At 37.6% G+C, this 21,989-nt stretch overlaps 1 protein-coding gene across 2 annotated transcripts in view; it reads left to right on the forward strand.

Annotated features, from left to right (window-relative positions):
- ERCC6L2 (ERCC excision repair 6 like 2) overlaps positions 1-21,989 on the forward strand; it is a 151,092-nt gene that overhangs the window by 121,344 nt on the left and 7,759 nt on the right. For both annotated transcript variants that reach the window (XM_040245234.1, XM_040245244.1), the window contains exon 18: positions 19,336-19,517. In XM_040245234.1, coding sequence (XP_040101168.1) covers positions 19,336-19,517 — 182 coding nt within the window. The remainder of the gene's footprint in view (positions 1-19,335; positions 19,518-21,989) is intronic.

The raw sequence follows: 21,989 nt of genomic DNA on the forward strand, positions 1-21,989 counted from the left end.
AATTTAAATAAATGAATAGATAGATTCATAAAAAGAAAGGTCTTGGTATATGAAAATCCGTTTTCAAAATAGATAGTGATCATACATACTTAGGATGTTCTAAGTTTTTCACCAGTGTTGAAAACTAAACCTATTGTATTTTTTACATAAAACCCAGCCCCTGGACGTACCTCATGCTTTTCTCCTTTTAGTTTATTTAGAAGTAAATAAAAGAATTCATATAATGAGACATCTTCAATTTGTTGAGCTCTGTAATCTTCTCAAGGCAGAGGAATTTTGATGGTTATAACTGGTCTATGAGATGGAATCTATTCAGATGTCTGTCTGAATTATAACTCTACCTGATACATACTTCCTTTGTGGCCATGAAAAAGTTACTTACCTTCTCTGCCTCAATTTTTTTGTGCTTAAAATACAAGTAATTATACTTCCTACTTCAAAAGGTTCTTGTGAAGACTAAATGAGGTAATGCCTATGAAATGCTCTGAACGGTATCTGACACAAAGTAAGCAGTTAATGAATCGTAAGTATTGTCATTGCAACCAATGGATAAGACTGATGTCAGGTCTTTAACTTCCCTAGAAGGTGAAAATCAACAAGGACAAATAATCTACAAACAGTCTTGCGTGCCCTGCGTGCCCAGTCGCTTTAGTCATGTCTGACTCTTTGCAGCCTCATGGACTGCAGCCTGCCAGCCTCCTCTGTGCATGGGATTCTCCAGGCAAGAATAGTGGATTGGTTTGCATGCCCTCCCCTAGGGGATCTCCCTGACCCAGGGATCAAACCTGCATCTCCTGCACTGCAGGCAGATTCTTGACCACTGAGCCACTGGGGAAGCCCTGCAATCATATTTAACTATAAGTAAAAGAATGAGTGGTACTGGTCCATTTGGGGCTTTGAACTTCCTTTTAAATAAAAAACTAAGAATGCTTATGCTATTAATACAGTATTTTTCAGATTTTTATATGTGACTTAGTTTTTGTTTATGAAAACAGTCAGTGCTTTATAATTTATATTTTATTTTAGGCTTTTCTGTATTAGAATGAAAATTGTTAGTGACTTTTCTGTTTAGAGCTGATAGATCTAGTTTCTGCTTAGGTACATCAGTTTAAGTGATTGCTTCTAACTCATGATATCTCCATGGCTGCCAACATTCATTCAAATGAGTGAGACTGCACTCTGCCATCAAACTAGTTGTTTTGCATCTCTATACGTAGTACTCTGGGTTTTCTTCATTATAATTCTTCTGGAAACTAGAAACTAATAAAGTCAGTGAGATGGAATGATGGTAGTATCATGTTTCTCTTTACTAAAACTATTTGTAAAGATGATTTGAAATATTGATGACATTTCAGAGTCATTCACAGAATTTCTAAGGAGAAAACTGTTCACAGCCACTGATTTTATCATATCTGGTTGATGATACTTCAGCACCTTTAATAAGTAAATCATTGAAACACACCACCATCTTTGGTTAGAGATGTGTATGTCACTCACTGAGAGGTTTGGCAGCTCGCTGTGTGGTGATTGGTGGCAATGATGGAGTTGCAGTCTAGAAAAAAAACTTTTAAACCATTATGGAAGGAAAAGAGAATAAAAGTAAATAAAAAAGATGAAGGCAAAAAGGCTCAGCCATCGTATTAGAAATACTGACAACCCTCTTCTTTCTGAAATCTCCAAATATCCCTAGACCTCCCAGCTCCAGTACAGTATCTTTCTTCTAGAGTTTACAGCCAGAATCTTTTTGATTTACTGAGAATTCTTTTGAGTGCTTCATGTCTGTCATCAAAGATTTATTAGAGACCTTTGTGTTTGAAAAGAGTGTGTGTGTGTGTGTGTGTGTGTGTGTGTGTGTGTGTTATGTCTGTGTGTGGTCTCTCGGTGTATGTGTTTGTGTCTGCACCAGATGCAGATGTGCTGCCTCAGTTCCTAAGAAAACAAAATAAGTCCCATTTATTTGTATGAAGGCAACACAAGATTAACAGTGGCCACAATATGCAGCAGGCATTTTACTTTCCAAGGAATACTGTAATTGAGTCTAAGTGAGAACCTTTTAACTAAATTGCAAAGGAATATACTAAATGAAAAACTTACAAAGGAGAAATAATGTACATTGCAATCATAAATAACATATTGTAGTCTTTCAGAGTTTCTCAGTCCTTTGATGGAATGATGAGAAACCAAAATGGCAAAAGCTATGAATCAAATCAAATTCAACCATATATTAAGAAAAGTTCTAAAGTATACTGTCTTTCCCATATTTCCTTTGGTATCTTACAGTGTATACTTCTATAGATTAATTTCTACTTACAGAACATATTTGATATGTTGAATTAAAACCTAAAATTTCTAATTATGCCTCTTTAGTGTAGCAGTACAAAACTATGTAAAATAGGAACTTGCTTTACTTTCAGTTGTGCTTGGATATTTCAGAACCATTTCTGAGACCAGCTTATTTTAAAAGATAAGATGTCTGATAACAAGAGGGAAAACCTGTGTGATTTAGGTTTAAGCTTAGACCAAACAGGAATGTTTAAGCACTGGAAGGAATGGATAGTACCTTTATTAAAGTTAACTTGTTCTTCTACTATATGGAAGTTTGTCATAAAACTTAGGTATACCTGTGTGATGTGGTACCTCATTTTTTCAGTCAACTGTTATGTTTTCAACTTAAGCTTACTTAAAGTTTTCTGAAAAGATTGTACAAAGACAGCATTCAATTAAGGATTAATCACTATGGCAACTGAGATGTGGTGACTGAAAGGGGGAGGATGTATTCTCCCCTCAGTTTCCTGCCAGCTGTCATAGTCAACCTCTGTTGCCTGAATCCAAGCCAAAATATAGACTGTGACCAACTCGAAGAAACTATATCTGTATTTTTATAAATTGGTACAAGTATCAGACTATAAAAGAAGACTTAATCCCCTGAATGGGATGACAGACACTTGGCACTCTTGCCAGTGTTTGACAGAGAAATAACGGGTCGCTTTGTAGTAAAACCTGGATTAATAGTAAACCCTTCTTTATGTTACTGCAGTGTGGTGTAAATGAGAGAACTAAGCATGCTGTCAGCCTAGGGGCGGAGGTGGCATGGGGGAGAGAGTCTTTTATATAACCAGTGCAGGTTTAAGCACTGTTCAGAATACTGTAAATACAAAATGTTGTCTTAGTAAGAACTTCTCTTTCTCGTATTTGTATTAGATTGGCATTTTGTAGGTTACTTAAAGAAAGGATTTTTATGAGCTATGGTGGATTTGATTGCAGTATGTTTATACAGCTTTCGGAGTCAGCAAGGAGAGATGGGCTATTTACAGTAAGCAGACTTTGGGGAGATACAGCATTCCATTAGCCTATTTTTCAGGATAGTGAATGGCATGATGGTTTAAAGTAATTGTTCACAAACGACTGGTTTATGAACTAGTCCAGTAAGTAAAGTGTATGGTTTCACCATGCAGTGGAATCAACTCTTGCTGGGGGGGATTTTTCATGGTCTTATCATTTTTCTGTCTTGAGATGTTAATTTTATAGTATTTGCATCAGAAAGTTTTTCTTCCAAGTGATTTTAGTAAAGATCAGATTTTTAAAGTTGTGTGTATATATGTATAAAATTATGGGACCAGTGTTGGCATGAAGAAGGCTTTTGTATTTCTATGCTTAGAACTAGGATTGATTCAGAGAGACAGACAGGGTCATTTGTGAAAATCACCTGTTACCTAGTCACAGAAATGAGAATCTGGTGTTACCTGTAAACACGTAGTCCACTTCTAGCTGGTGGTGACGAGGAGCTAGGTCATCCTTTCTCAAGGTGAGGTCACCAGGATTGCTGGAGTAATGTCACTAATGAGCTAATGAGGACAAAACCACATTCAGTTCTTGCCAGAAAGGTATCAGTTCAGTTCAGCCACTCAGTCGTGTTCTGACTCTTTGTGACCCCATGAACCGCAGCACACCAGGCCTCCCTGTTCATCACCAACTCCCGGAGTTCACCCAAACCCATGTCCATCGAGTCGGTGATGCCATTCAGCCATCTCATCCTCTGTTGTCCCCTTCTCCTCCTGCCCTCAATCTTTCCCAGCATCAGGGTCTTTTCAGATGAGTCAGCTCTTCACATCAGGTGGCCAAATTATTGGAGTTTCAGCTTCAACATCAGTCCCTCCAGTGAACACCCAGGACTGATCTCCTTTAGAATGGACTGGTTGGATCTCCTTGCAGTCCAAGGGACTCTCAAGAGTCTTCTCCAACACCACAGTTCAAAAGCAGCAATTCTTCAGCACTCACCTTTCTTCACAGTCCAACTCTCACATCCATAATGACTACTGGAAAAACCATAGCCTTAACTAGATGGACCTTTGTTGGCAAAGTAATGTCTCTGCTTTTGAATATGCTGTCTAGGTTGGTCATAACTTTTCTTCCAAGGAGTAAGCATCATTTAATTTCATGGCTGCAGTCACTATGTGAAGTGATTTTGGAGCCCAGAAAAATAAAGTCAGCCACTGTTTCCACTGTTTCCCCGTCTGTTTCCCATGAAGTGATGGGACCAGTTGCCATGATCTTCATTTTCTGAATGTTGAGCTTTAAGCCAACTTTTTCACTCTCCTCCTTCACTTTCATGAAGAGGCTCTTTAGTTCTTCTTCACTTTCTGCCATAAGGGTGGTGTCATCTGCATATCTGAGGTTATTGATATTTCTTCCAGCAATCTTGATTCCAGCTTGTGCTTCCTCCAGCCCAGCATTTCTCATGATGTACTCTGCATAGAAGTTAAATAAGCAGGTGACAATATACAGCCTTGACGTACTCCTTTTCCAGAAAGGTATACATGTTTATTATTGTATTTATGGTTATTGCTCATTGCTTACTACCAGGGGTGATGAGTGAAGCTCTTTCTCTTATTCTATGCAATGACCTGTTCTTAGTTTTGTTATTAGTGTGTGTGTTAGTTGCTCAGTTTTGTCCAACTCTTTGCAACTCCATGGACCCTATAGCCTGCCAGGCTCTGTTAGTAGCACCAATAATAAAATATGTTAGAATACCTTAAAAGATATCCAGTTCAGTCCTCAAATTTTATAAATAAAGGACCCACCTTGAACTGTGCCTGGTTTATCATAAAGAATACTATAGAAAAGAAATGAAATTTGACAGTAAATTTTAAGCTAATGTGACAATGGCCTGGGCTGATTAAAGTATTCTTTGCTCATTAGGAAATAGCTTGATTCTAATTCTTCTCCTAGCTGGTCATTGTTCCAATTGCTTAGAAGATTGATAAGGCATCTTTGAACAGCTTCTCTGTTTAGAATGGTTGGAAGATTATAAATAATTTAAAAATAGTATTTCTTCAAATAGTGCTTTCCAAAAGAATCCACCTGCCAGTGTAGGAAATGCAAGAGACACTGGTTCAATTCCTGGGTCGATAAGATGCCCTGGAGGAGAAAACGGCACCCCACTCCAGTGTCCTTGCTCTGAGAGTCCCATAGACAGAGGAGCCTGGTGGGCTGTAATTCATGAGGTCGCAGAGAGTCGGACACGACTGAGCGTCTGAGCATAAGTGACAGTATAAAGGCTTAGAAATAGAAGGCCTCATTGAACTCTGGTTGACTTTACCTAGTGACTTAAGAGAATGTTAAGCACTTAACAGGCCTTTTCAAATGTATATTTTATCCCTCTGTGAAAACCATGGTATCACCTGGACATGGCCACTTAATCCTATCACCTTATCGGCTGAGAATCCTGCCTCTACACATATGAATTCTGAGTTTTATAGGATGAATAAAGTAAAATTATAAGGATAGGGAATCATAGTATTTCAGAACTTGAAGGATTCTTGGAGACTAATGCAAACAATAATATTTTACTGATTTTTTTTTCTTTTTAATGAGATGGTATATGACTTCCCTCAGGCTCAACAGTGGCAGTCGGCTTAAATCCCTGTAGTCTTTCAATCCTTCTGGTTTCTCCTCCAGTTCCTTTACTTTCTATTTTGCTTTGGAGATTTTCCCTTTTTTAAAATTCTGTTTTGCTTTTCCAATATGACAAATCCGTCTAATTTTTCAAGATAACTTGTCTATTAAGAATTTCCCTCACTTTAGCAGTTAAACAAAAAATTCAGGTGGACTGAATGTATCTTTCCCTTTAAAAATCTTCTTTTAGATAGTTAAAACTATCTGGACTCAAGAAATACCATAATACTTGGCAGTATCTACTCAGCCTTAGTTGTCCTAACTTCCCAAATCTCCAAACCTCTCTGCCTCTCAGCATGTGACTCAGATGTGTCACTCTTTCACAAAGCCTGCCCCAATTCCAGCATAAGCTGTAGGTAAGCTGTCCTTCCTATGCTTTTTCTGCTTCATGTAATAGTCCTTTGGCCTAGTTATTCTAACATATGACTTCCAAATTTTTATCAGTTAGGTAAGTACACCTCTTCTTTTCTAGTAAACTGTGGACTTTAAAAATAGCAGAATATATCTCTGATTCCCATTTGATAACTCTGGAGACCTAAAATAGTGTCTTGTATATAATTGAAACTTTTTGAATAATTTAGGTTTTCAGTTGTTGTCAGGGTATAATGAGGAGGAGAAGGGGACAACAGAGGATGAGATGGCTGGATGGCATCACTGACTCGATGGACGTGAGTCTGAGTGAACTCCGGGAGTTGGTGATGGACAGGGAGGCCCGGCGTGCTGCAGTTCATGAGGTCGCAAAGAGTCGGACACGACTGAGCAACTGAACTGAACTGAACTGAATCCCTATGTTCTGAAAATTACATAATTTAAACTATCTTTTCTATAAACAAATCTCAGGATTTTCCTAAAAATCCTCTGGCAATGACTTGGCATTGCCCAGAGCTACTGAATGTATTTATAATCAGCCAAGGGAAACAATCCCTCCTTATCTGAATTAGAAGTACTCTCAGGTTTGCCTGTCATTCATGGTCTTCAATAAACTTAGTCTACACCTCCAGCCAGATCATCTACTGGGTGCTCCTTCACTCCCAATTCAAGTTTCACTGCCTCCATAAAACCTCAGTCTTCAGAGATCACTCTCTTCCAAGCTCCTTCCACACCCATTCTCTGTGCCTATCATCACTGTAGACGTGGTGGACACCGTGTTAGTGTTTGCTCTCTTCTCATGTATGTTACAAACTTCTTAAGGATCAGGACCACAGCGTACATGTCCGTTAGCATCACCACTTAGCAACAGGCAATACAGAGTGGAAGTTCAGAAAACATTTGTTATTAGTAATTCCTGCAAGACATTAGTACATAATGGAGATACCCACGACAATTTTCACTGTGAGTATAGGCTCCACACATTAATGTTAAAAGGGGTATTCTAGCAGATGATGTAAAGATGTTAGTCATTTTAGAACAGCATAAATGCTGGTATTCTTCATCTTCACTCATTATCTGTCATCTGTTGACCATAATTCTAGTATAGGAAACCCCCCGAAGAAGGGAAAACATGGAGAATGGTGTCAGAAAGATACCCGCACCCATGTGTGACTTTGTGAACTTTCCTCATCCAGCAGTAACAAATCCAAGCAGTCACTTTGGGGAGTAATTTCCTGTGTTCCAATCTCAATTTGGTGCTAGCCTGCTTCTCCAGTCTCATTCTGAGACACTCATTCAGAATTACTGACAGTGCTGGGCACTGTACTAGACCCTGAGGATAGCAAGCTGAACAGGTTCTTCCTAGTCATCCTTCAGTTTATGAATCAGTCTTCAAGCACACCATGGATTTTTACCCTTCCATGTCTTTGCTCTTGTGTTTCTTTTGTTTAAAATTCCATTTTATCCGTGTCTGCCCATTGAACTCCAACTCCTTGTATCATTAGTGACAGTTCTTCTCTATCTTCTCCAAAGTGATATAAATGTTTTCCTCAAATTCGTCTTTACTTGTGTGTGTATATGCATGTATGTAAGCTATGGCACTTATTGTATTATGTGACACCTTATATATATCTGCAGAAGGGAAAGGCTACCCACTCCAGTATCCTGGCCTGGAGAATTCCATGGACTGTATAGTCCATGGGATCGCAAAGAGTCAGACATGACTGAGCGACTTTCACTTCACTTCACAGGATGCATTCAGTAGCATAGAATAGAATCACCATCTGAAAATAATCTGTGCAATAGGCTGTTAACTAATTCACGTAACAGTGACTCTGGAGGGAAATATTTCCAGGTGTAATGCTACAGTCCAGTGACATCATAAGATATCAGCCTCTCTGATTTTCTTCTCCACTGTCCTTAGCGAGTTAATTTTTAGTTCCATGAGGCCTTTTTCCTCATGTTACAAGATGACTGCTACATCTCAAGAAACGGTTTCCTCATGCAAATGTATCCAAGGACAGGAAGCTGTGCTTCTCTTTGCGTGTCTCTCTCTCTGTTCTGGAGGAAAATCTTTCTGGCAGGACGTAATTGGCTTGATTAATCTCAGTTCATCCGCTAAGAACTGAGAGGGCAATCAACCTTTCCTGAGCACATGACCATAACCCATTCCCAATGTTTAAATATTTAACAACAAATATGCTTTTTTGATGTTGTATGATTTGAATGTGTCAACATTTTGAAGATATGCATAACTGACTTACTGTTTTCCAGATGAACAGTGAATTATATTACAAAATCATGCATGGGGAAAAAATTCAGCCAAAGTACAAAATATACCAATGAATTTTAATTTTAATAATGTAAAAAAAATCTGATGTGGTTTCAAATATTACATGAAACTAACCTTGATTGAATTTTGATCTAAAGTATCAAAAAAGAATACCTATAGTTATCTGAAAAGGCTATGAAAATATTCTTCCCTTTTTCAATTACATATCTATATGAAGCTGATTTTCTTCATATACTCCAACTAAGACAGTATTGTTGCAACAGACTGAATGCAGAAGCAGATACGAGAACCCAGCTAAAGACATTTGTAAAAATGTAAAATATAGTCAGTCTTCTGGTTAGTTTTTTGTTTGTTTGCCTTGGAAAATATTAACTTTTTGTTAGTAAAAAGAGTTATTTAAGTTAACATGTAATTATTTTTATTTTTAATAAATTAATTGTTTTAAACTTTCAGTAGATAAAACCCACATAAACAAAATCTCTTTGGGGTCCTCATTAATTTTTAAGCTATTAAACAACAGTCCTAAAACCAAAAAGTTTCAGAATTGCCATCTTAGACTATGTGGACAGGGTCACTTGATTATTAAATTCATACCTAGTGGAACATACTTTCAGTTGGCCTTTCTCTGTGTGAACGCTTTACTTCCTCTGCTACATGGCTCATGAAAGCATATCAGAATAGAAGAGAGTGAAAATGATGTGGTTATATGAAACCTACTCTAATCCACCAAGTGAAGTCGCTCAGTCGTGTCCAACTCTAATTCACTAAAAAGGAGAATTATTCACAGTTTTCAGCACTTGATTATAAACAATAATCTGCATCCAACTTCACAACTAGTAACAGTGTCCCAGTGTCACTTGTGGCACGGTGCTTGAAATGTTCTTTCCTGGAGAGCCATCCATAGCCTTGTAACTGAATCCACCTACATAGAAGCCTATACTTACTCTAGTTGGAGGCCTAGAGGAAGGAAGTGAGAGCCTAAGCTCCCTGTGGGAAGTGCCAGCCACTGGAAAGGCAAGGAGGTGCAAGTGCTTGCCAAGAAAAGACTTTAAAGTTTTTCCATCAGCACCACCCTTCCGTGGTCTTTTCACTAACAAGTATTATTTAGTGTAGAGCCCTCAAGTAATCTTTACAGACATTTTTATATTAACATAAATATTATATGTAAAGGTTTAAAATTTAGTCAGGATTATAAGATGCTAAGGAACTTATTCATTACAACTTATTGGAGATCCTAAAAAGACTAGTAGAATTGTGAACTTTAAATAATGGAAGAGACTGATGGGGGTCCCGGATCCAAATTTTTATCCCCTAGATCCTGATCTCCAAATCCCTCTTTACTCCTTAGGATAATAAGGCTCAAAAAGATTAAAAAAAAAAAAAAAGAAAGAAAGACTTTTCCCAAATTTACACAGTAAATGACCAAGGAGGGCCTAGACACCAGGGCTTGTAGTGCTGAGTCCTTGCTCAGACAGCTACCCCAAAAGGCCCTAGATCTTGCTCTAGCCTTTGTGTGTAGGAAGTATTGAGGGGAATCTACTGCCTGACCATCCTCCCATGAAGGTCTGAGATTATATTAGCAGAAACTGCCCGTTGCTGGCCCACAGGCTTTTTTGAAGGTGATTGCCCCCAGCTCACCTGGCCCTTCCCTACAGGTTGACTGCTGTGGCAGTCCCTCCAGGTTCCCAGGTCCCAGGGAGACAGGGCTTCTGCATTTCTGTCTTGTAGTGTATGCCCACAGTAGTCAGCTGTACTCCCGAGGCCATCGCTTTGTTCTTTCAGATAGATGAGTTTCTTGGACAGTGAGAAATGGATATTGTGCACAAAAAAAGGGCAGCTAGGCTCAGGACAGCCTGTCCTTCTGTGGCTCACTCTGAAGGCAAAGTACTACCAAAAAAGAAAATACATACATATCTATCTATATATAAAACTGAATGGTAACTGTTACTCCTTCCAGGAGGAAAACAGACCCATAATTACAAACTTTAATCTCCCTTTACCACCTAAAAAAAGGGGAGGGAGGGAAGGTTTGGATTTGAATCTAAGTTTGTTTTTTCAGATTTGAATGACATTTTTAAACATATGCAGAAAATTATACTTCCTTGTATATTTGTGGTGGGTCCTCTAACCAGCTGGCTTTTCTCCAGTGTCTGAGTGAAGGCAATTCAGGGGTATCTCACAGTTGCCTTAGGTTTTTGTTCAGTATTGGAAAACTGCATTTACAGTAATATTTTCCACCTCCAGGCAGAAATCTTGAATGATCACTTGAAGGATAAGGACTTTTTCACAATTTTGCAAAGATTCTTGAAGTTCTTTGTCATTTTGGACTCTTGGATGCCATTTGAATGAATTTATTTACATGTGCTATTTGTTTTTATAGAACTCCTGATTCCCTGCTTTGCAAAGACAAGCAAGTTTATGACTTTTTTTTTATGTGTTTACAGAGTTTGGCCTTTACCCAAAGAGAGATTTCTTTTTTAATCTTTTGTTTGAACAGATGTGTAAACAAAAGCATTGCTGCCTCTCAGACTTAACTATTTAAGGTTTAATGAAGAAAAAAGTGAAAGAGCACTTTAAAAAATAAAAAGTCTTTGTGGCAAAGTTAGTGTGAGCAGACCAGTGTGAGGGACTTTGGCTACACAACGTGCCCAGCTCTGGCAGTGAGCATAGACTGCCTTGTGAAACTCTGTGCTATTCTCAGGAACAAGAGAACCTTCCTGGAAAGGGCAGATCCTCTGGTGATTCTTCGGATCCACACTCAGGCTTCTCAGTGGGTCAGAGCCATTGGGACCTTCCATTGCCTTTGCAAATGTCCTCCCTGATTTCCATTTTCTCAATGACTAATCAAGGCTAAGGACTTCCCTGGTGGCTCAGTGGTAAAGAATCCGCCTGCTAAGCAGGAGATGCAGATTGGATCCCTGCGTTGGGAAGATCCCCTGGAGAAGAAAATGGCAACCCACTCCAGTATTCTTGCTTGGGAAATCCCATGGACAGAGGAGCCTGGTGGGCTACAGTCCATGGGGTCATAAAAGAGTCAGAGATGACTTAGCAACTAAACAACAACAGCAAAAAATCAAGGCTACTCATCTGATTATGGAAAAAAATGGTGAATATGGCTGTTAAATATATATTGCTCTTTGTTCTGATGTATGCTCTGTAATATGTTTTCTAAGGTGAGAAAAACCAGCTCAGCAGACAGATCCATTCCAAAATTGCTTAATAAAAATTTCACTACCTCCTGGTAGGCTACCACAGACAGGCTACGCATCCTATCAGGCTGTTTTTCATCGTACATTATCCCCTTCAAAGCTTCCTCTGCTTGTGAGGGGTACCAATGATCAGAATAGGAATCGGCATTATCTGCACCAGCTATGAATGTGTCTCCAGTAATTAGCCTCAAAGAGATTAAGAAAGATGGCACAGATTACAATAATATTTCTCCTGCCAAAATGGAAACTAGAGGCCGTTCATGGTTGTTTTTGAAACTCAGTCTCCTGGATTATAATGCTTCCTGTCCCATTTGTTGCCCATGGGTAGGTGTGTATGGGAAAACTGATCCCTATCAACTTTTCCCTTTTCCTTGCTATTCCTACCTAGATGCCCTCTATAGTTCTTTTGTAATTTGCCTCCAAAATTATTTTTTACTTCAAAGAAAGAGGGTTTTTTTTTTCCTTAAACGTTCTCTGCACTGAGGCTTTCCTGATGAGTCAGTGGTAAAAACCCACCTGCTGGTGCAGGAGACATAGGTTTGATCCCTGATCCAGGAAGATCCCACATGCTTCAGAGTAACTAAGCTTGTGTACACCACAACTAGAGACTGTGCTCTAGAGCCCAGGGTCCGCAACTGTTGAGCCCACGCGCTGCAGCTACTGAAGCCCACATGCCTAGAGCCTTTTCTCTGCAACAAGAGAAGCCACCGCAGTGAGGTCTCACATTGCAGCTAGAGAAAAGTTTAAGCAGCAGCGAAGACCAAGCACAGACAAAAATTAATTAATAGATAAAATTTTTTTAATTTATTTTTAAAATTTTTAAAAAATATATATTTAAAAGACCACATTCTCTGCACTATTCCAGTGAAGTTTTCTATTTTTTGTTGTTATTGTTGTCTAGTCGCCAAGTCGTGTCCAACTCTTTTGCTACCCCCATGGACTGTAGCCTGCCAGGCTTTTCTGTTCATGGGATTTCCCAGGCAAGAATACTGGAGTGGGTTGCCAATTCCTTCTCCAGGGGATCTTCCTAACCCAGGGATCCAACCTGTGTCTCCTGCATTGCAGGCAGATTCTTTACCACTGAGTCACCTGGGAAGCCACCTGGGAAGTTTTCTATTATGTAAAGATAAGTTTCATATGTAGCAGAGTAAATAGAAAAATGCTAATGTAGTCATATGGCTGTGAGGTAGGGGGAATATTCCCTTTTTTCCTTTTCTCAGTACACTGGCAACAAAGATTATTTGCAAACTTTTTCATTTTTTATTTCTTCTTACTCTTTCAATTGAAAATCTGTGTATACCTTATCTTCTTTTTTCAGTTATGCCTTTCAAAAAATAACTACTGGTTCAATTAAAATAATGCTGTTGGCTTAGGTCTCAGTTCAGTTCAGTCACTCAGTCATGTCCAACTCTTTGTGACCCCATAAATTGCAGCACACCAAGCCTCCCTGTCTATCACCAATTCCCGGAGTTCACTCAGACTCATGTCCATCAAGTTGGTGATGCCATCCAGCCATCTCATCCTCTGTCGTCCCCTTCTCCTCCTGCCCCCAATCCCTCACAGCATCAGAGTCTTTTCCAGTGAGTCAGCTCTTCGCATGAGGTGGCCAAAGTACTGGAGTTTCAGCTTTAGCATCATTCCTTCCAAAGAACAATCAGGACTGATCTCCTTTAGAGTGGACTGGTTGGATCTCCTTGCAGTCCAAGGGACTCTCAAGAGTCTTCTGCAACACCACAGTTCAAAAGCATCAATTCTTCGGCACTCAGCTTTCTTCACAGTCCAACTCTCACATCCATACATGACCACTGGAAAAACCATAGCCTTGACTAGAGGGACCTTTGTTGGCAAAGTAATGTCTCTGCTTTTGAATATGCTATCTAGGTTGGTCATAACTTTCCTTCCAAGGAGTAAGCATCTTTTAATTTCATGGCTGCAATCACCATCTGCTTAGGTCTAATGCCTTGTAATACAGACAGTACACTTTGGGATTAAAAGAAAAAAGCACTTACTATCAAAAGTCTTTGAATGTTTCATACTATTAATCTAAAGATAAACTTTCCTCCTAGAATCAATATAAATCTAAAACTTTACAATAAGAAATGAATAAGTTGTCCAAGGTTGTATATAGTTGACTAGATCTGGTGTAAATTCATTTTGGCTACTCTAAAAGAAGAAATGCTTCCCTGTAAAAGTACCCTCTTATTTGTTATAATCCTAATGTATATCTTTTACAACTTAAAATTATAGCTTTTATTTTACAGAATGTATACTTTATACGTTTCAATAGTAATTTTAATGATGTATTTTCAAATGTATTTTATAGAGACATGAGTTTTGATTTCATATTTTTATCAAAATTAAGTCAAAGCAGATATTCATGATACATTGTACCTCATAGCATATTTTTGTGTTTTATAATAATTTTAAATAGAGTATAATCTTTAAAAAATAATGAATTACTATGTTTTATACCTAAAACTAATATAATATTGTAAATGAACTATGCTTCAATTTTTTTAAAAGTAGATATTTATGAAGTCTTTGAAGTGAGCCATTTCCACAGTAAACACTTAATTGTGAATAGATAAGGAGATTATTTTGGCCAAAATATATTAAAATAATTACCACTTGTAGAAATAATATATATTTAGTGTTTTTGGTTAAATTAAATAATTTTTATATTCTGAATTTTGTTTTTAATAACAAATATTTCTTTTTGTGACAATAACATTAAAATTTTTTTAATTATATAAATCAGATTAGGATTTAACACAATTAGCCATGGGCCCACCTTTTACCATTTTAGACGTGCTTAATTATGAAGGGAGAGAATTTTTCCTCTACTTTTTCAACCTTCAGTTGGCTGCTCCACATAAGAAACAGCCAAAGGAGGAAGATATATTACTACTCATAAATTGGAATTATTTCAATATTCTCTAATAGATTTAGCTTTCTTAAGTAACCCATAGAGCTTCCCTGGTAGCGCGGCTGGTAAAGAATCCACCTGCAATGCAGGAGACCTGGGTTTGATCCCTGGTTGGGAAGATCCCCTGGAGGAGGGCATGGCAGCCCACTCCAGTATTCTTGCCTGGAGAATCCCATGGACAGAGGAGCCTGGTGGACTACAGTCTACAGGATTGCAAAGATTTGGACGTGACTAAAGTGACTTAGCACAGCACAGCACAAGTAACCCCACATTTCCATTCAGTTAATCTCATCATCAAATGGATTTTTTAACTATATATTTACATCATTTAGAAATAATTACTATACTCTTTACACTTACTGAATTTTATTTTTAATAAATATTCCAGAAGTTAAATTTCATTATTTTTGTAAAAGTACCATAGTAGAAATACCTAACAATAGCCAATAATTTATGGAAATAATCACAAACATAGCAGTTACTGTTATAAATTAAACTCAGTGTCAAGCTTTGTAAAATACTTATTAGCAGACATATTTATATTATACAAATACCACGCAAAGTTCTTGTCTTCATAATTTCCTCCTTGACATTATAACCATAAATCTTAAGAGGAAGGAAACTTATATCAGCATCATGGAGTGTAGAGATAATTCCTCAAAGCAAATCTTGGATAATTTTGAAGAAACTTTTTAGAGAAAAGTTACTATCAATTAGAGGCTTTTATGGAAACTGGGCTTTCTGCTTTCTTCATGTTAAATGATCTCAAAATTTCCTTTTGAATACAGACATAGAGTTCCAGCTATTGGCCAATTCTGTTCTCTGGTGGAAAGAAGAGTGGATTTATTTTGCTTTCCAGAGCTGGCAGTCTTACCTTCTACCATACTGTTAAGAAGCAATAATATTATCTTTTAAATTCTTAATCCAGCTCATTTTACTGAATTTTTCATTTCTTGACCTTTCATTACTGTTGCTACTTCATACTGTTGCCCCAGTGTCATACGACTTCCCAGCTTTGACATAAGTGGTAGTAAACGAGTTTGCATCTAATTTCACATTATTTGGAATCTTATCATCTTGGTTGCAGGCCTTGTACTTTGCTTTATAATAAATTATAACTGCCCCTGGAATTGCAACTGCATTATGTCACTACTTTTCTTATATTATCTATTGTAAAAGATACTATTTTACTACAAAATAGTGACACCAGCTTTTATAACCAGGGCATCAAAGTGTTTATTAAACAAATTAGTAAATGAAATTTTGTTTCACAGCCTTGTTTCAGTAAGTGTTAAACTACCTACTAAAATGGAAATCTGAACCTAGATTTTTTTTAAAATAAAAGATGGAATATTGAGCCCATGTGAGAGAAAAATACTTTTCTCTTTTCATTATTATCTAAAATAATCAGATTTTAAAGTATAGAATATTTGTCATAAGTTTAAAATTTAAAATTCACATGTCTGATAGCTGATTGGAAAAGTTGAATTTTCCTGAAGAATATATAAAACTAATTTAAGAAAAAATGTATCTGGGGTTTGAAATATGAGTTTTATAATACTTCCAGAGTCAGAAAGACTCAGAGTAATCATGTAAATAATTGAAGATTGCCATTGCTTGGCATGATTTCTCCATGACTTCAGAAATTACGGTATATGAGGAGGGCATGTTTCTGGTTGGCTCAGTTCCTTCTCTTTTGGCTTATTCCCTTTATCCCCACATAGACATTACCATCCCTCCTTATAATAATGGACAATTATTTTTTGGGAATCATCAAAGATAGTGAGCTTTTTTATTAGGAACTTTTAAAATTCATCTTATTTTCTTGTGATGTGAAGTAAATGCATCAGATCTCTTTCAAATTTATCTTTAGTGATGAACATGTTTCTCTCTTTATTAATAATGTTTTAAGATATAGGAAATGATGTATTTGAGGAAAGTACTTTCAGCATTACTGACTGATGCAAAGCCCTAGTTCAAACTGACAACCTGGCATTTTGTGATGCCCATCTGAATCACAGTAGATTTTGAAGAAGTCTGTTTCTTTTCATTAGGAATGGTTTGCTTTTTAAAAAATAATACAATTATTTCTCTTATTCAGTTTATTTCAATGAAATGAATATAAATTAAAGAGATAAATGATTTAATTTTAAAAAGGAATAAACTAAATGTGCCATCTTAAAAAGGGAGGGGTAACTCAGCATTTTTAAGTCCCTTAAGAGTACAAGCCTCTTTCTGTATGTAAATATTTTGGTTCTCAACTACATTGCATAGTGGCAGGAACATAATAGGTGCTTTGTAAATATATGTGGAATGAAAGCCATTCCCCAGCCACATTCAGTGATATGTACTACTTCAATCCCATTGAACACCTATAAAAGAAAGAGTAATTGTCTTACTGAGAATTACTAATCTGTGTTTTGCAGTATTTGTATGCCTGCACATTTTTAAAATGGTAGTTTAACTGGGTGTAGAATTCTAGGTTGGTAGGATTTTTTCCTCCCTGCATGTTGAAGATAACCTCACTATCTTCTGCTGGCAGCAGTGGTGATACTAGTAGTAGTAATGAGAAGTCTGCCTTTAGTTTGATTATTATTTCTTTGTGGGAGAGCTTATCTTTTTTCTCTGTTTATAAGATATTCTCTCTTCTGTGATATAACAACGTATAGATTTATTTTCATTTTTCACACTAGAGATTCTCTTTCTTTACTTTGAAGATTTGTGCCTTCAGTTCTCTGCCATTATATCTTTGGCATTATCTCTTCTATTTTCTCTATTCTATCCTTCTAATATTTTATAAATTTGGTTTATCTTCTGACAGGTCTTCTGTCTCTTAATTTTTCTTTCTTGTTTTTCTTTTTTAATCTCTGCACAGCATTCTGAGTAATTTATTCTACCAGTTTATAAACTATCATTGTAAGGCTGTTTAGCCTGCTTCTTAATACATATTTTAAGTTTGTTTCTATATCCTTTTTTTTTCCAAACCCATTTCCCTTCTAGAGTTTGTATTTTGTTCTTTCTCAGATCTGGTATTTTATAATACCTAGTACTTCCTTTATTTTTCTGGACATGCTAACGATTTAAAGTCTCTTTCACATTGCTTTGTAACCTATAATTCCTCAGATACAAATTCTCACATTTGTTGTATCTGCCCACTTTCATGGTAGTGGGTTTTTTATGTTCTTTATAATTTTACCTGAGCTCTTCCCCCTGCACTCCCCCTTAGAATCACAAGCATTCCCTAAACTTAAAAAATGTTCCTATGTTATGTTTTTGTATTTACCCCTCATTGAGATTTATGGTTTTCACTGATTCTGGGCTAGTTTTTTATGTTGGTTTTTAGCTTAGATTTTCCTTATAATGCAAGTGTGTTCCACAAATCACACAAGCTGGACATCCCATGTTTTCACCAGTGATTCTATTAAGACCAAAAAAGTAGCCTATTTCTATCCTGTGCCCCAGTTTGGGCTTTCCTAGCTTTAATTTGAAAATTGGATATCCTTTTAATTCCTACTGTGTTTTTGGTTTGTTGATTGTTCAACTCAGAGAGTTAAATATTTTCCATTTTCCCTCTACACATGGAGTCCTGTAGTCCAGAACTTAGGACCCATCCTTGGGGGCTGCTGAGCTTCAGCTCCCACCTGCTGCTATGTTACTTTAATTTGGGCATCTAGAGATTTTCCTTTCTTATTTTTGAGCTCAAATATAACTTTAGTGTTGTTGTCAAATTGCATCCAGTATTTCCCAGGTCGCTCAGTGGTAAAGAATCCACCTGCCGATACAGGAGAGGCCAGAGACCCAGGTTCAATCCCAGGTTCAATTGTTAAACATCTTAACAATTACTTCTTGCAACTCAGTAGAGATTGAAGTAGGACTTATGAAACTAGTTTATTTCATTATCATATAAAGATTATTATTTTTAAAAGTTTGACTACTTATATAAGATTAAATAACTAAAAGTCTGCTTAGTAATATTGAGAAAAATTACCAAAAGTTTTTAAATATCTCATTTTATACCATTATTTACATCACTAATTTGTATCCTTATTTAGGAAAGTAGATGCCAGCATGTGTATTAGTATACGCACAGTCTTGACAGTGGAAACATCATATTACCATTACCTTTAGTATATCTTTAAGAAAGATATATCTTTAGCATATATCTTAATGAAAATAGAAGCATCACATTACTGCTAAATGTAGTATCTTTTTAAAGATCTAACAAGATCTGGCAATGATTATCACTTGGAGAATATGATATGGTTTGTTGGTTTAGTTGCTAAGTTGTGTCTGACTCTTGCGACCCCATGGGCTGTAGCTTGCCAGGCTCCTCTATCCATGGGATTCTCCAGGCAATAATATTGGAGTGGGTTGCCATTTCCTTCTCCAGGGGATCTTCCCACCCCAAGAATCAAACCCAGGTCTCCTGCATTGCAGGCAGATTCTTTACCAACAGAGCTACGAGGGAAGCCCATGAATATGATATACAAGCTTGTAAAGAATATTGGGAAAAAGTAAGACAGACTTGTTACTTGACTAAAAATGAATATTTTTTCAGTTTTTGCTCTCATCCCTTGTTTCAGACACGTAAGGAAAAAATGAAGGGCGATGTATCAACACATACAAAGGAATGCCAACCACCAAGTGAAGGCAGCATTTCATTTCCTCTTTACATTTCACACCCTGTAAGCCAGAAGAAGAAGAAAGTCTGCCGAATAGACCAGACCACCTTCATAATTGGAGAAACACCGAAGGGGATCCGCAGGTATGTCATCTATAATAACACGTGGTTTTGTGAATAGTTCTCAAAAGAAATATAACTACCTAGTTAAATACACAAATTATTTGAATTTTAACTACACTTAGCATCTGAATATTTCAGAAAAATCTGAATTTGTACACTTTAAAAAATAAATCCCCAAATTCCCTCATAATCCAGTGGTTAGAACTCGGCACTTGCACTGTGGTGGCCTAGGTTCAATCACTGGTTGGGGAACTAAGATTCCACAAGCTTTGCAGCATGGCCAAAAAAAAAAAAATCTGAAATGCTTTAGTGTTCTAAGAAAGTTAATCCCTGAATTGATAAAAGATGAAATACAGGTAAATGAAATAGGTAAATTTTATATAGGTAAATGAAATACTTAAGTGCATTATATTCATTTAGTCATTGAATATTTATTGAGTACCTGATACGCACTCAGGCATTGGGCTAAGTGCTGAATATACAATGTTGAAAAAGAGACAAAGAGCTTACAGTACAGTGAGTTGAAGTTTGGCATCAAACCATAAAATTTTCAAAAGTAAAAAAACTTATAAGTAATTATGAAATAGTGTGTTATAGGAAAGAAATGGACAGCTTCCTTTATAGAGAATAGTGGGATCAGGAAGGGCACTTCCTTTCTAGCGGGTAGTCAGGGAAGACCTCTCTACACAAGTGACATGTGAGTTAAGACTTGAAGTATAATCAGGCAAAGAACAGAGTAAGAACTTTCCGAAGAGGGAGGGGCTTTTGAGAGAAGGCTAGTGTCCTTAGTGTGTAATAAATCAAGGAGAGAATGGCATGAGATGAAGGGAGAGACATATATGAGGCTGGAGCATGCAAAGCCTTGTAGATTATAGAAAAGAATTTGGATTTTGTTCCAACTGCAGTAGAAATTGCTGAAGCATGACATGATTTGATATATTAATGTTTCTAAAAGGTTTTTCCAGCTTCTGCCTGAAAGAGGGCAGAGCAGACTAGGGGAAACCATAAGGAACTAGGTGATGGTGGTTTGCTAGAGTAGAGTAGTTGCCCAGGAGACAGAGCCAATTGGATAAATTCAGTTCAGTGTTGAACTGGTTGTTGGAAAAGGGAGAAGACAGGTTTACTCCCAATTTTCTGCCTTAAACAACAGATTGGACTCACTGAATAGGGAAAACTAGGAGAGACAAAAGGTTGGAGTGAAAAAAAAAAATCAAGAGTTCTCTTTCACTCATTAAATTTGAGGATGTGGGGAAATGTCCCATAGGCAGTGGATAATGCTACCCTGAGATTTGGGGACTGGAGATCTAAATTTGGAAGTTACCAGCATAGAGATTAGAAATAGATTACAAATGGTCTTTACAGCCAGAGACTGTGTGAGCAGCTTAGGAACAGAATACAGAGAGGAGAGGAGAAGCCCCAGGACTGAGCCTGGAGGGTGACTATGTACTCCTGCTGGGTAGGAGGCCCTGTGCGAGACCCTGAAGTCCAAGAGAAAGTGAGAGTTTCAGAAAGGAGGGAACACTGACTTTATTGACTACTGCTGAGGACCAGAAGCAGAAGGGGGAAAGCCCCTGGAGCTGAAGGACTCTTTGGTCGCCTTCACGTGAGCACTCTTAAGTAGGCAGATGCCAAGGTGAGGTGGGCAGGCAGTGAAAGGACAAGCCCTGGGACTGCTCCTTAAATCTGGCTGGGGAAACTGGCAGGAGATGAAGGGCACTGTGGGATCAAGGGTAGTTTGTTTTTAGGTTGAGAAGATAATATTGGGTTGGCCAAAAAGTTCATTCAAGTTTTTCTATAAGATTGCCAACCCACGAGAACGTGTTTGTGTATCAAGGAAAAAGACTAATAGGGGAAAAAGAGATTATGCCAGGGAGGTGACAACAGAAAGAGTGAAGTCCTGAAGGCAGAAGAAGGTGGGATCCAGACCACAGGTGAAGGTCTTGCCTTTGAGAGGTACTAAGAGAAAGGGACAACCTAAACAGCATAGTAAAAAGCAGAGACATTACAATAGAGATGGTACTATGACTATGTTGGCATAGTCAAAGCTGTGGTTTTTCCAGTAGTCACATATGGATGTGAGAGTTGGACCATAAAGAAGGGTGGGCGCTGAAGAATTGATGCTTTTGAACTGTAGTGTCGGAGAAGACTCTTGAGAGTCTCTTGGACTGCAAGGAGATCCAACCAGTCAATCCTAAAAGAAATCAATCCTGAATATTCATTGGAAGGACTGATGCTGAAGCTGAAGCTTCAGTACATTGGAAAATAAGACCCAGATGCTGGGAAAGATTGAAGGCAGGAGAAGGGGACAACAGAGGACGAGATGATTGGATGGCATTACCAATTCAATGGACACGAGTTTGAGCAAGCTCCGGGACATGGTGAAGGACAGGAAAAAGTGGCATGCTTCAGTCCATGGGGTTGCAAAGAGTCAGATATGACTGAACAACTGAATGACAGCAAGAGAAAGGCGTAAAGAAAGGCATAGATACAATG

This window comes from Oryx dammah, unplaced genomic scaffold, assembly GCF_014754425.2.
Source record: "Oryx dammah isolate SB20612 unplaced genomic scaffold, SCBI_Odam_1.1 HiC_scaffold_1, whole genome shotgun sequence".
Lineage (NCBI taxonomy): Eukaryota > Metazoa > Chordata > Mammalia > Artiodactyla > Bovidae > Oryx > Oryx dammah.